We start from the raw sequence: 14,084 nt of genomic DNA, 5'->3' as shown, positions 1-14,084 counted from the left end.
CGACTGCTGTGAAATTTCTAATCTAGAATAATGTAGAAGTAGTCCCACCTGTGGTCACTGAGGTTCTAAGCTAGTATGGAGAGGCAGTTATATATTGTTTTGGTTTTCAAGCAAATATACATAATAAATGGCTTCTCTGTACCGGACACTGGTTTAGGTCCTTTGGAGTCACAGAGATGAAGGAGACCTAGTCCCTGACTTTATGGAATTTTCCTTCTAATTGGAAAGAGGTGACAAGGGCACTGGTGGGGTGATTCAAGCACTAAAGGCCATACATTTGGGTCCTGAGAATAGCCAGTGGGTCCTGGCTATCCCTTCATCGTCCATGCAGTGAGCCTGCAGCTGAGCACCCTCATGTGTATGGTGCTGGGCTGGGCTCCGGGAAGCCTGGGAAGAGTAGGCTTCTGGCTGAGCCCTTAGGCTGAGAAGGGGGTCTGAAGTGTGACGAGTCCTGGCCCCATTCTCTGGGCAAGCCAGGGCTCCATGGGGGAAATGCACAGAGAATCTGTCCTGCTGTTTCCTTGGGAGATCACAGTCTATCTACTGGCAGAGACAGATATGGCAACATATAGTTCAAAATAACCTAGTAAGTCACACGTCCTTAGGTGAGCCACCTTTTCATCAGTAAAGTGGATGGATTTGCAGGGTTCTTATGAGGATTAAATCCATAATGTGCTTGGTGTACAAGAAGAACTCTATGAACTAGCTGCTATCCTTATCACCGCCATTATTTCTGAGTGATGTCTATATAGGAAGATTCATCTGGTGGCCTTGTTTACTGAAGCTGCGGCTGCTGCTCTGAGCACAAGTGACGACTGCTCCATGTCACTTCCTAGTAGCCACCTGCCATATTCCAGGGCCCAGGCAGGGAAACCGAGGCCTCCTGGGTCAGCTGTGGCTATAAGACTTCTCCTAGATGTGAAGCTGAGGTGCCCACCACCTGGTCATCTCCACTGGGGCCGCTAGAGACAGGGCCCCTGAGATACCAGGGTCTGTCTGAAAGCCTTAGAAAGGAGCAGAGGCAGGTCCTGGAGTCAGGCAGCCCCGCCTGAGTAGACAGCGAGCTAATTCCAGTTCTGTCTGGTTCCACAGAAACTCCACCCTTACGGCTCCCTCCAGCAGGAGATGGGGCCTGTCAACTCCACCAATGCTACCCAGGATAGAAGCTTTACCTCATCAGAACAGACTCTGATTGGCTGAGCAAAACCAAGGGCGGGACTCTGCTTCTGACAACTTAACCCTTTCTTGGGCATTCCCTACCACACAGTAACCTCACCTCAACTGGACCCAAACTGGAAGACCAAGATGGTGGGCCTAGGGTCATCTGAAGGGAGAGTTCTCAAGGTTGTGTGTGGACTGGCAACAGAAGGACCACAGTGGTGTGAGAGGCCTCGTGGGCATGTGCAGGCTGGCAGCAGCAAGTCCTGAGTGGAGAAGACGCAGAAGCTTATTCTCTCCAAGGAAAAGGAGGCTAAATGGCATCTGGGCTTCCAATGGTGGTTCTAGCACCTGCCTTGGGGGCAGCAGGAAAGGCTGAGAGGGGTCACCCCAATGGAGAACAACGCCACAATCCACTGCTGTCAGAAGACACCTCCACCCTTCCACTCATTTGTCATCTGTATAGTATACACTTACGTATTCATTCATGAATATTTTGGGGACATCTACTTTATGCCAGGCCCTGTGCTAGGAGCTGGGCACACGGTGGAGAACAAGATGGATGTGGCCTCTGCTCTCATCAAGGTTTCAGTCCTAGTAGGGAATGCGCATTAATAAATGACTCTAACACATGCACATGCACACACGGGATTATAAACTGTGATAATCTATGGAGGAAAAGAACAGCTTCCTTTCAGAGGGACTTGAACTTAGATTGCTATGTGTGGGGGTGGGGCGGGGAAGGGCATAACTTTTAAGCCCAGACCTGCGGGCTGAAAAGAAGTTAGGGACTGGGAAAGATTGTTCCGGGTCAGGGGAACAGCTTGTGAAGGACACTGAGATGAGGAGGAGCTCAGTGAGCTTGAGGACTGGAGAGCAACCCTGTGTGGCTGGGGCTTCTTGAAGGACAAGACGAGGTGGGTGAGGGCCAGACAGTAGGGATCTGGCAGTTAACACCTTCTTGATTTCATTCTAGATACAGTGGGGAGCCATTGAAGGCTTTTGAGAAAGAGAGTTCCAGATACATTTCTACCAGATCAGATTGCATATAGTCCTCCAGTTGAGGGGTGATGGTAACCTGTCCTAGATGGTGACTGGGGAGGTGGGTATGTGAATGCCAGTCTCTGGGATGACTCCTTGCCCTGTCCTACCGTCTGCCCTCACCCTCCCCATGTCTTGCTCTCTCTGTGGATGTGTAGATTGGGGCCTTTTTCACAGACCCCTTTTCTGGCCAGGCCTGGGCTGGGACCAGTACTGTGTTCTGGGAGTGTTCCTGGAAGTGGGAACAGTGAAATCTCCCCCAGCCCGGCCAAGGTGGGACTGTTCATGGTCCTGAAGGTCTTAGCAGGAGCTGCTTATGCTGTCTTTCTCTTCCTGTGCTGAGCAGTTGGGTGAGAGGCTGGAACACAGTGTCCTGGAAACTGACTTGGTTTGCTTTTTGTGGAGCTCCCACATATGGAGAACTAGGGCTAGGTGGGGCTCAGCACCTCTGATGGAGACTGTCCTGCCACACGGCTAAAGGAAGACCTACCAAGGGGACAGTGATTAGAGTCCGGCTTGCTCACTGCCTGTTGCACTCCTAACTAGAGCTCAAGATTGGGCAGTGCTGATACTCTTTTCTAATTGGCAGAACTAGAGGGAGGGAAGCTCAAGGCTCCAGATCTGAGGGACATGGCTCATGCATAGGAAAGTATCTGTAAGATCAGGGTCAGGATAAAGGGGATCAGAGATGGCTCAGGCCAGAGAAACTTCCTGACCCTGGACACACCCTGTGTTGTGTTACTAAGACCTCAGTGTCTTTAGAGAAGGATTCTTGTTCCCTTGTGAATTTGCTCAACTGCATCGGCCACTGGAAGCCCACAAATGGTGGCCTGGAAGGGAATAAGTCTCCTGCCTCTCACTTATCCTCCTCTCAAGTTAGGGAAGATCAATATACTGAATCAGCAGTCTAATGGGGGATGGGATGGATCTACCTGTGGTCAGGCTAATGCCCCCACCGAACAGGGGACCAGTGATACACAGTGTCTCTGTCAGCCAGGGCTCAGCCAGAGGGGGAATTCTGAGAGGCTGATCAGCTGGGTCTGCGCAGACAGCAAGCTGCACTTTGATTTCATTTGGTTCCCTTACCAAATGACATTAAGGGGAATGTGAGGCACAGGAGAATCGCCTGTCTGGGAAGGCAGCCAGCTTGTCTTTCTTGGACCTGGTGACCTACCTCTGTCTGTCAGACAGGTATAGAGGACAAGAGCTCTGGTCACAAAGAAATGGACAGTCTGAATGCAGCACCCAGCCCTGGGTCTGATGAGACTTTCCATCTGGCCTATCCTGACGAGTGGACACTCACATCAGGGTTCCAGATGGAGCTGCTGGGGAAGTGGACATCAGCTTCTGGTGGGCCCTGGGCTGGTCTTCCCAACGAGTGTGGTGAGCCACAGCACCATTGCTGCTCTGCCTCTCAAATCGATGGAACAATCACTTTGGCTCCACAGGCTTGAGGAGATGAAATATGAACTCTACAGCGTCCCAGTCCATCCCAGCTGTCCAGGATGATGAACAAGCTATCGAAATTGCACTGGAGAGTCATAATCACGGGAAACATTGCTGAGCCCCTCCCCACCACATAAATCATACTAAGAAGCACACAATGGCCTCTTTCCTGATGGACCAATTGTCTTGGTTTGTTGTCTTAGGCCTAGAAGCTGGGAGGATGGGAGCACAACCATTTATTGTTGGAAAGGCCATCTGTGTGATTTGAATACAAAAGTGATTCTTCTAGTTCCCCACACATACTGGTATCCCATTTTCATGTCTTTTTTATTTTTGTTTTTTGTTGTTTTTTAATAACAGGCTCTGATTTTTGAAACTCTTGGTTTATCCTGTGAGCTGTCATGCCTAAGTCTCTACTGATCTGAGTCTTTTGGCCCTTTGGGAAGTGGGATAACATGGACCTTTTGGAAATAATGACACTTATTTATGTATATCTTGTCTTTTTATTCTTTATTTAAAATTTTAAAAATAAACTTGACCAAAGCCCTCATTGGTCACACACAGCACCAAGGCACAAACAGTGCTCTGCAAAGTGGAGGGGCAGACACTTTTGCAGTGTGGGGAGGCTCCACAGTGAGGGCATGGCCTTGGGAGATGGCAGCTGGGGTCCCCAGGCATCATCTGCCTTAAGCCTCCCAGCAGCTTCAGTGCGTGGATGAAAGAGACCAAGGCTCCAAGAAGTGAAGTGATGTCTCCTAGGCCACATAGCTAGTAGGACACCAAACTCTTCCTTAATCCATGGCCTTTCAACCTAATCCCTCGCTCTTTCCAGGTGCAAAGTTTTGCCTTCTAGGGATGGAAGAAAGAGAAATCAATCATCTCCTCCAGCCTATCAGAATTCAGCCCTTCAGGCTGTAGTGGGGATGCTTTTAGGACAAATAAAATGAGAGGACTTATTCTTCACCCAGTAGAAGAATTTGTTGAAGTTGAATTCTCAACTTCCAGAATTTGTTTTCCTTGAGGAATGGCATAGGCTGAAAAGATCAATCCCTTTCCATAAGATTTGAAAGAAGTCTGATATGAAAGCCAAGACTGAACTCCTCAAGACAGGCTTTCAGGGGGTACTGTAATAGTTAGGTTACGCCCCTTCCCCTTTTGAATTTGGTATTCAGGATGATCAGCGGACACAATCTTGGGTACTTGGCAGTGGTGGAATGTTGGCCAAGGGCAGAGAGGGATGGCCTCAGGCTCCCGCCTGGCAGCGCTGAGCGGGAGAATGGAAGGAGGCCTTTGACCTGAGCCTAGTTGAGGGCGGGGAGGGAGCCGGCCCCTGCCGACTCCACAGGTTTTTGTGCCTAGATTTTGCTGATTGACTGGTTTAGAACCTCAGCCTTAAGTAACTGGGAAACCAGTGGATTGGATTTCAGCTATTCCCCCAAAGATGCAGACTCTTCCCTAAAAGGCTTAACTGTTTCCAGGCAGCCTCCAGCCCTCCCCGAGCCTTCCTTGCTGCTGCCCTGGCTGTGGATAGATAGACTGCCTGCTTCACTGTCTTGCTCTTGGTCTCGGCCATCTTGCTAGGTTTGTTAGCTGTTAATGAAGACAGCACAACCTTGCCCTCTTTCTCGTCTTCTTCTTCTCTTCCCCCAAGACTTTCCCCGAATAAGGCCACCCAACATCTTCCAAATTGTTCCCAGATCCTTGGTTTAAGGGTGGAATGATAACACTAGGTAATTTGATGAGCAGTTATACTCTGAGCCGGGCATGGTGCCAAGCTTTTGACCTACATTGTCTCCTTTAATCCTGGCTGAAGTCTTGTGAGCTTTGTTATTCCCGTTATATATTTACTCTCATCATGCCCATTTATAGATGAAGACTCTGACTTTTAGAGAAGTTAAGAAACTCGCTCAAGGTCACACAGCTGCTGGGATCCCAGCTCCCATGGTCTTCCCCCTTCCCATTTCCATAGTCTTTTGCCCATTCTTAGCACAGTTCCTCCTGGGCACCTGCTTTTGATTATTCTGCTTTACTGATGCTTTCTTGGATGGTCTCTATGGACCATCCAACCTAGGAGGGCCAGGAGGGCTGGCAGTCACACTCCTGCTAACGCCCATTTTGGGAGGCCATTGTCTCCAGAATAAAGCCTGGGCATTGCACTTCTGCTTTCTACCTGGAACCTGACCACACCACACTATTTCACCTTCTTTGAACTCACTGGGCACATCCGTGTTTAAGCTGTTCCATCTGCCTGATGTTGCATGCCTTTCTCTGCTGTTTTCTGTTCTCAACCTTCAAAGCTTAGCACCTCCTTGGAGACACCTTTCTCAGGCATGCATCTGAAGTCATGGCTTCCCTCCCGCTTTATGGTTCCATATTTTGTTCATTCTTAGCTTCGTTCCTCCTTAGCACCTGCAGGACTGTGAGCTCCTTTGAGAGCAAGTGGAGGTCGTATTTTATTTGTCTTTGATCTGTTGTTGCCTGTCCTATAGTAGGTGCTCAGTAGATGTTGTAGAATTGAATTGGGCCATCCAGTCTAACCCTCCCACCTTCTAGAGTTTAGAAGTGGAAACAGGCTCAGAAAAGGAAGTGATCTGGCCAGGGTCATGGGACTAGATGTTGTCAGAGCCAGAACTGGATCTTAGGTGTCCTGACTCTTTTGACTCAGAGCTTCTTCCATTGCATCTCAGCTTTGCAGAGACCAAAGCATGGATCTAAAGTTGGTTTATGAAGGAATCTGGCCAGGTTCACTCCAGGGTCACGGATACTACCATATTCCCATGCTGATATCAGGGAATCCCCAGAGGGGAAGGAAGCCTAATCAGGACCACTGCTATGGTTCTTTTCCTCAGATTTATGGGACTTCTCTCTTACTGAGACCCTTGTCCTCAGCAAAAGCCAGAATAGCATTCTGAAGGTCCTGGCTTAAATCTTGATTTTTGCTGACACTCTCTGTGTGACCTTGAGAAAATTACTTCATATCTCTGATCATCTATCTGTTCCTTTGCCAAGGAAAAGGAAGGATCGAATTTAGATGGTCTTCAAGAGTCATCTGATTCTAAAACATCAGGACATAACAATAAAAATAATTGTCAATTTGCTATTTCCCTCAAAAAAGGCAGAGACCTTGATCTAGGGCAAGAAATTGGTTCAGGTTCTTCATCATTGTCACTGTCTCAAGACAGGCATGAGTTCCATCGAAACAGTTCTATGAGGGGTTTCCGAGGGGAGCATGGGCAGAGTAAAAAGCCTTGGGACTCACACAGGCTAAGGGAAGAAAGAAAACAGACATTTTAGTCTTTATGTTGAACCAAGAGTGTATGTGTGTGTGTGTGTGTGTGTAAATGTACCTGGTTAGTATTGGTCATGTACTCATAGCACAGATGTATACTTATACACGAAGGGGTCCTCATCACAGACACTCAAATTATAAGCACATTGCTGCCTCCTTTCCCCCCAGATCTTTCTACCAGGTTCCTCTGTGAGACCAGCACAAGGAGCTCTCTAACCCAACATCTTCCCCAGCCCTCCTTCCTTTGGGCTCCTGTGCTTGGGCATCACCCCGGACTCTTTTGTTGGAATTTTACATGTACATGTACACACATGTGTCCTTTAACCTTTCCAACTATCAGTCTATGGTATCAGCCTGATTTGCAAGTGGAATTTGTGGTACTCAGTACACATGGCCGTTAGTTTATAATGTGGTCAGAAGTTTCCTACAGACTCTTCCCCAGCAGTTGCCACTGACTAGCATGTATCTTCTTTTGCTCAGACAAAGCTAGTCAAGATGTATATTTTTTAAAGTTGTCTTAAATGTTAGTGGTTTTCCATTTTGGTTTAATTCTATTACTGCAACATAGTTCTCTGTTGTTTCTCCTTGGTGGGAGAACATGAAGGGTTAAGGAGCCTAGCCAAAGATCACCATTTATAACACAGTTTTCAATGAAAAAAAAAAAATGCATTCTGAGACCCATAATCAACACTCAGATGGACTTCGGGAACATAACCCAACACTTACAGAAAAGCTGAGAATAAAGTATTTATTTTATGAGTAATTAGAGTTTTAGTAGGAATCTTTGACTATGGCCCTGGTAAACGTTTGCTCTCCACCACTGAGTGAATTAATTAACAAGCTGATTTATAGAAACCAAGACCAGGAGAGGCTAAGGGCACACAGTGGTGACTTTTTGAAGATTTTACTGGGTTGGGGGTGGGGAGAGGGCACAGATGGTCTTAGGGAAGCTTTCGACGTTCTCTCACTAAGCAGCCCACTGTGTTGTCCTTAGGACATATAAGTCACCACTTTGGCTGTAATGGACATGGTGAGAAATCAGCCCAGCTAATGGTGTGTGTGGGGGGAGAGGTTGTCTAGTGGGCTGTCCTGTCTATAAATTCCTGCTGTGTGCTTGCTGGAGCAGAATGAATGTGTTTTACCTGGAGCTATGAGCATGGCAGGATTGGTGGAGATGCTCCCTGCAGTCTGTTCTAAAAATAGAAGCGGCAACTAGAATGGAGCTGAGGGGAAGAGGAGGGGGCTCCTTTGGTAGCTGGGGGTTGCCTCTCCCCCTTCCCCTTCCTGCGCTCTCTGTGAGGAAGTCCCACAGATTCACAGGATCTTTCTGGGAGGGTCCTGAGGCCATCGGTCCTTACACCCCCTCACATGAGAAGGCCCAGAGAGGAGAAAGCACTGCCCAGCAGTCACCGGGTCCAGGGAGAAAGGCCCAGATGGCAGGCTGTCATCTTCTCCCTGTTTCATCAAGGTGGGTGCAAGTCTTGTGAGTTTTATCACTGCCCCTGGGTGCACAGGGTCTGGGAACTCCTGATGCTGGATGTGATTAGGCTTTCTGAGAGTCGCCCAGCAGGCCAGGAGTCCCTGGCTAGTCCACCCTGAGCCCTGACTTTGGCCAGCTGGCCTTCCAATGCCATGCCTTCCTTTACTGACTTGTCTTCCTGTGGCTTCCTGGGCTGTCTACAGGGAGGGAGGACAAGGCCCAGCATAGAACTGGCCTGCAGGAAAGAGGGCTCGGTGGCTCAGGACCTTTGTCCTTCCTCGGGTACAAGCAGAGGCGGCTAAGGCAGTAGCAAGGGCCTGTGGGTTTAAAGGTAGGAAAACCAGATGTCAAATCCCAGCTCTGCCTCTCAGTGGTTATGGGATTACTAGTGGGTCACCCAGTTTCTGTAAAATGAAAGAATACTAATCTCAAAAGTCAAAGACGATGGTGTGTGCCAAGCGTCTGTTGTAAGGGCTGGCATGTTTGCCTCTCCACAACTCTCTTCCTTGGGGCTTCTATATATGGGGGCATAGCAGGGTTTTTTTTTTTTTTTTTAACACAGTTGACTTTTTTTGTTGTGTTGTTGCAAAAGCAATTCATATAACTGATGTTTATTAGGAAGAAAACATTAATACACACAAGCCCAGAGAAGGAAATGAAGTCCATCCTTAATTCCAGCACTCAGAGATAACCACTGTTAACATGTTGGGTTGCATCCTGTCAGATGTTTTTTTCTTTTAAGAGACAGGGTCTCCCTCTGTTGCCCAGCCTGGAGTAGTAGTGTGATCGTGGCTCACTGTACCTTCAAACTCTTAAGCTCAAGAGATCCTCCTGCCTCAGCCTCTTGAGTAGCTAGAACTACAGGAGTGTTCCACCACATCTGGCTAAGTTTTAAATTTTTTTGTAGAGACAGAGTCTCTTAGGCTGATCATAGATTTCTGATTGCTTAGGCTGATCATAGATTTCTGGCCTCAAGTGATCCTCTGTCTCAGCCTTGCAAAGTGCTGGGATTATAGAGTGAGCCGCTGCGTCTGCCCCTGTCAGGGATTTGTTTATATGCACATATATCTTATTTTCAAATTGGGGTTACTGGTGCAATTTTTTAACCTGATCCCCCCCCCATTTAACAGCGTTGTGTATCCATGTTTCCATGTCAATAAATATTCTTCTGCAAGATCATTTTTAGTGCCTTCAGAGTATTTTATTATGTTGATGAAACATGCTTTATTTAAATAATCTCCAGTACTTCAACATTCAGGTTGTTTCCAATGTTTCCTTGTTACAAAAATCTGAGATGAAAATCCTTATAAGTTTATTTTTGTATCTTCCGCTTTCAGTTCAACCCCTAGTTATGTTTGACCCTTAACACCTGTGGCTCAAGGAGTAGGGCACTGGTCCCATATGCCGGAGGTGGCAGGTTCAAACCTAGCCCCGGCCAAAAAAAACCAAACAAAAAACAAAACAAAAAAAAAAACAAAAAAACCCCCAAATATTTGTTGAATAAATGAGCATTTTGTTGGTATAGAATTCTGGTAGAACAGTTTCTGGGTCAAAGTGTATATATTTGTAAAATGGATTCTTGATCCTGTTGCTAAATTATTCTTCAAAATGCTTGTACCAATTTCTAATCCTATGTTAGATTGACTAGTACATTCTACTTTGCCTGAATTTTTACCCTTTTTAGCACCAAAACGTCTTGTTTCCAGGGAAACTCCTCAGCCAAACCGATTAAAATGAGATAGTGTTTGCCTGTGGCTCAAAGGGGTAAGGCACTGGCCCCATATGCCAGAGGTGGCGGGTTCAAACCCAGCCCTGGCCAGAAACTGCAAAAAAAAAGAGACAGTCTTGATGACAGAATGTCTGTTCCCCCACATCCTCACCAACACTGTATATTGTACGTTTTTAAAAATAGTTTAACTTCTTTGATTACTAGAGACATTGAACTTTTAGTCACTTGTATTATTCAAGTCTTTTGCCCATTTTTCTATTGGGCAGTTTATAGTTTAACTAGTAATTCACTAGTAAGAGCTCTTCACAGGGCAGCACCTGTGGCTCAAGGAGGTAGGGCACTGGCCCCATATGCCGGAGGTGGCGGGTTCAAACCCAACCTCGGGCAAAAACTACAAAAAAATAAATAAATAAACTTGCTCAGTAATTACTACTTAAAAAAAAGAAAGAGCTCTTTACATATTAAAGATATTTGTGTGTTAGCCTGTTATTTTTATTATTTCTTTAAACTATAGATGTTTCTGATTTATAGATAGTCATATCTACATTTTGTTTTGGTAACAGCTTTACTGAAATATAATTGAAATACCACACAATTCACCCATTTAAGGTATACATTTCAATAATTTTCAGTATAGTCACAGACTTGTACCACCATCACCATATTCAATTTTAGAACACTTTCAGTATCTCAAAAAGAAATCATACCATTTAGCTATCACCCAACAATTACCTCATCTTCTCCTGCCCTAAGCAACAACTAATCCACTTTCTGTGTCTGTGGATTTGCCTATGTTGGACATTTCATATAAATGGGATTATGTCACATTTTGTCTTCTGTGACTGGCTGCTTTCATTTAGCATAATGTTTTCAGGTTCATCCGTGTTGTAGCATGTGTTGGTACCTAATTCCTTTTTATGACTGAATAATATTCCATCGTTTGGCTGTAGCATATTTTGTTTAACCATTTATCACGTTGATAGACATTTGAGTTGTTTTTACCTTTGGCTATTATGAATAATGCTGCCATACATATTTGTATGCAAGTTTTTGTATGAGCATATGTTTTTATTTCTCTTGGGTAACTGCCTAGGAGTGGAATTGCTGGGTCAAATGGTAACTTTGTGTTTAACTTTTTGAGGAACTGTTGGACTGTTTTCCAAAGTGACTGTACCATTTTACTTTCCTATCATCAGTGTATGAGGATTCTAATTTCTCAAATTCTCTAATTTCACATCCTTGCTAACACATTATTTTTCCGCTTGCTAAAATTTTAACTATCCTAATACCTATGCAGTGGTATCTCATTGTGTCTTTGCATTGCATTTTTCTTCTTTTTTTTTTTTTTTTTTGTAGAGACAGAGTCTCACTGTACCACCCTCGGTAGAGTGCCATGCATCACACAGCTCACAGCAACCTCTAACTCTTGGGCTTACGCGATTCTCTTGCCTCAGCCTCCCGAGCAGCTGGGACTACAGGCACCCGCCACAACGCTCGGCTATTTTTTTGTTGCAGTTTGGCTGGGGCTGGGTTTGAACCCACCACCCTCGGTATATGGGGCCGGCGCCCTACTCACTGAGCCACAGGCACCACCCTGCATTGCATTTTTCTGATGACTCATATATACATATAAATTAAAAGCTACATTGTTTGCTTTTGGTGTTGTAATATGCACCCCAGGATTATACACTACTCGCTTTTCCCCCTTGCATTTTATGTTTTTTTAGTTTTCAACTATAAACATTTTAATCTGTATGGAATTTACTTGGTTTAGAGTAGGAGGCAGAATATTTTTCATTTTTCCCAAATATTTGCTCCACTGCTCTTACTTTATATTAGGGTAAGTATTCTCTCTCTCTCTCTCTCTTTTATTTATTTATTTTTTTTGAGATAGAGTCTTGCTCTGTCAACTGGGCTAAAGTGCCATGGCTTCAGACTAGCTCACAGCAACCTTAAACTCCTGGGCTCAAGTGATTCTCCTGCCTCAGCCTCCCAAGTAGCTGGGACTATAGTGCTCAGCACGACTGGCTAATTTTTCTATTTTTAGTAGAGACAAGGTCTTTTGCTCAGGCTGGTCTTGAACTCCTGACCTCAGGCAATCCTCCCATCTCAGCCTCCCAGAGGATAAGTATCCTCTTATTTGTTACTCAAAAAATCTTTTCTTTTTTTTTAGTTTTTATTATTTTATTTTATTAACACATTTTTAGATCCTTTTTTTTTATTAAATCATAGCTGTGTACATTGATATATTCATGGGGCATCATTCACTAGCTTCACAGACCATTTTGACTGGACTCACAAGTAGAAGCTGTCAGAGAGGACAGACTATGTCCCTTGGCAATCTGTTCCTGGCATTTTTCTTTGGCCTCCTTCATTCTCTTGGCCAAAAGTGTAGCATATTCTGCAGCCTGGTTATTTACTTATTTATTTATTTATTTTTGACACAGAGTCTCACTGTCACCCTGGGTAGAGTGCCGTAGCATCATAGCTCACAGCAATCTGAAATGCTTGGGCTCAAGTGATCCTCTTGCCTCAGCCTCCTAAATAGCTGGGACTACAGGTACCCCCCACAACAGCCCACTAGCTCATCTGTTTTCAGTAGAGATGGATCTCACTCTTGCTCAGGCTGGTTTCTCCTGAACTCAAGAGATCCACCCATCACAACCTCTCAGAGTGCTGGGATTACAGGTGTGAGCCACTAGCACTGGGCGGGTCTTTCTTATTAGAATGCTGTTTCTTTGGAGTAATATGCTGGTGTTCATGTTGCAGACCATGTGGAGGAACAAAATGCTGAATCTTATGTTCTGTGGTCCTAGGTTTCTTACCTTCTTTAAGGACTTTCTTACAACATATTTGCAGACTTCTTTAGAGAGATTGAAAAATTTGCAGATTTTGCTTTTTTGGGCCTCAGCTGACGAAGCACCATAGTATCAGTCAGTCCAGGAGTATCCTTCTCTCTCTCTCTCTTTTTTTTTTTGCAATAATCAAGCTGAGAATACTCAGATTGCACAATGAAAACCTCAAATAGATTGTGCTTTTTTCCCTCCAGTCTAAAATAGGAATGCTTTCTTACTCAGTAGCAGGCAGAAATGGCTGCAGGTCAAGATACTCCGCTTCATGGGGAAACCGTTCTTATTCCCACCACTGATTCAGACCACACAGCCCTTCCATTCTTCACCCAGAGCACAGAGCGACTTCTGTGGCCAGATGCTTCTCATAAAAAGTATGAAGTTTGCATTCATTGTCCATGTCAATGAGTTTCTGGCAGCCACTGGCTGAGAAGGAGACATTTGGCTTCATCTAGAAGCAGCTGATTGCCCCGGGGGCGCCACCCAATTCAGTATACTTCTTAATTATAATTTTATAATCCAGTCCTCACCTCCTCCATGCCCCCCCCAATCTCATTGACAGTTTTTCTGTAATTCTATTAAAGATTATTCACCAAATATGGAAGTATTGAAGTCTATACAATAGTGTCTTCTTATCCCCAATAGGATTGTCTCATAGTTTATGCAAATCTTCTTTTGAGATTTCCCAAGCAAAGTTTTGGGAACAAAATTTCTTATGGGTCTTATTTTTTTTGGTTAAATTTATTTGAGGTAATTAAAAAATTTAATTTATATCATTAATAGGAAATTTATTTATTTAGCATTATATGTTCTTTAACTGATAGTATATTTGTATAAGACTTGTACCAAAAATCCTAAACATTAATGAACTGAATAAAATAAACTTCCTATTCTGCTTTTCCCCATCAGTAGCCATTAATTTGTGTTTGATGTATTTCCTCCAAATCTTTTTTCATGCACATATCTAGACATATACTGTGTTTTATTTTGCTACGTAATGTCATATTGGTATACATCAGTTTCTATTACTCATCTATAGAAACGTAATATGTATATTACAGAAATCTTCATCAATAGGACGTAAAGTTTTCT

The 14,084-nt window shown here is 44.7% G+C and overlaps 1 protein-coding gene across 5 annotated transcripts in view; it reads left to right on the top strand.

Annotated features, from left to right (window-relative positions):
- RGS3 (regulator of G protein signaling 3) overlaps positions 1–14,084 on the top strand; it is a 125,354-nt gene that overhangs the window by 69,231 nt on the left and 42,039 nt on the right. For 2 of the 5 annotated variants that reach the window (XM_053565258.1, XM_053565301.1), the window contains one exon: positions 1,093–1,861. The exons of the other annotated variants lie outside the window; for them this stretch is intronic. In XM_053565258.1, coding sequence (XP_053421233.1) covers positions 1,093–1,200 — 108 coding nt within the window. In that variant the 3' untranslated portion in view covers positions 1,201–1,861. Of the gene's footprint in view, positions 1–1,092; positions 1,862–14,084 lie in introns of those variants that run through there. 5 annotated transcript variants of the gene reach the window in all.

This window comes from Nycticebus coucang, chromosome 2 (genome assembly GCF_027406575.1).
Source record: "Nycticebus coucang isolate mNycCou1 chromosome 2, mNycCou1.pri, whole genome shotgun sequence".
NCBI lineage: Eukaryota > Metazoa > Chordata > Mammalia > Primates > Lorisidae > Nycticebus > Nycticebus coucang.
Note: the sequence above shows the minus strand (reverse complement) of the source record. Positions and strands in the feature narration are given on the sequence as shown.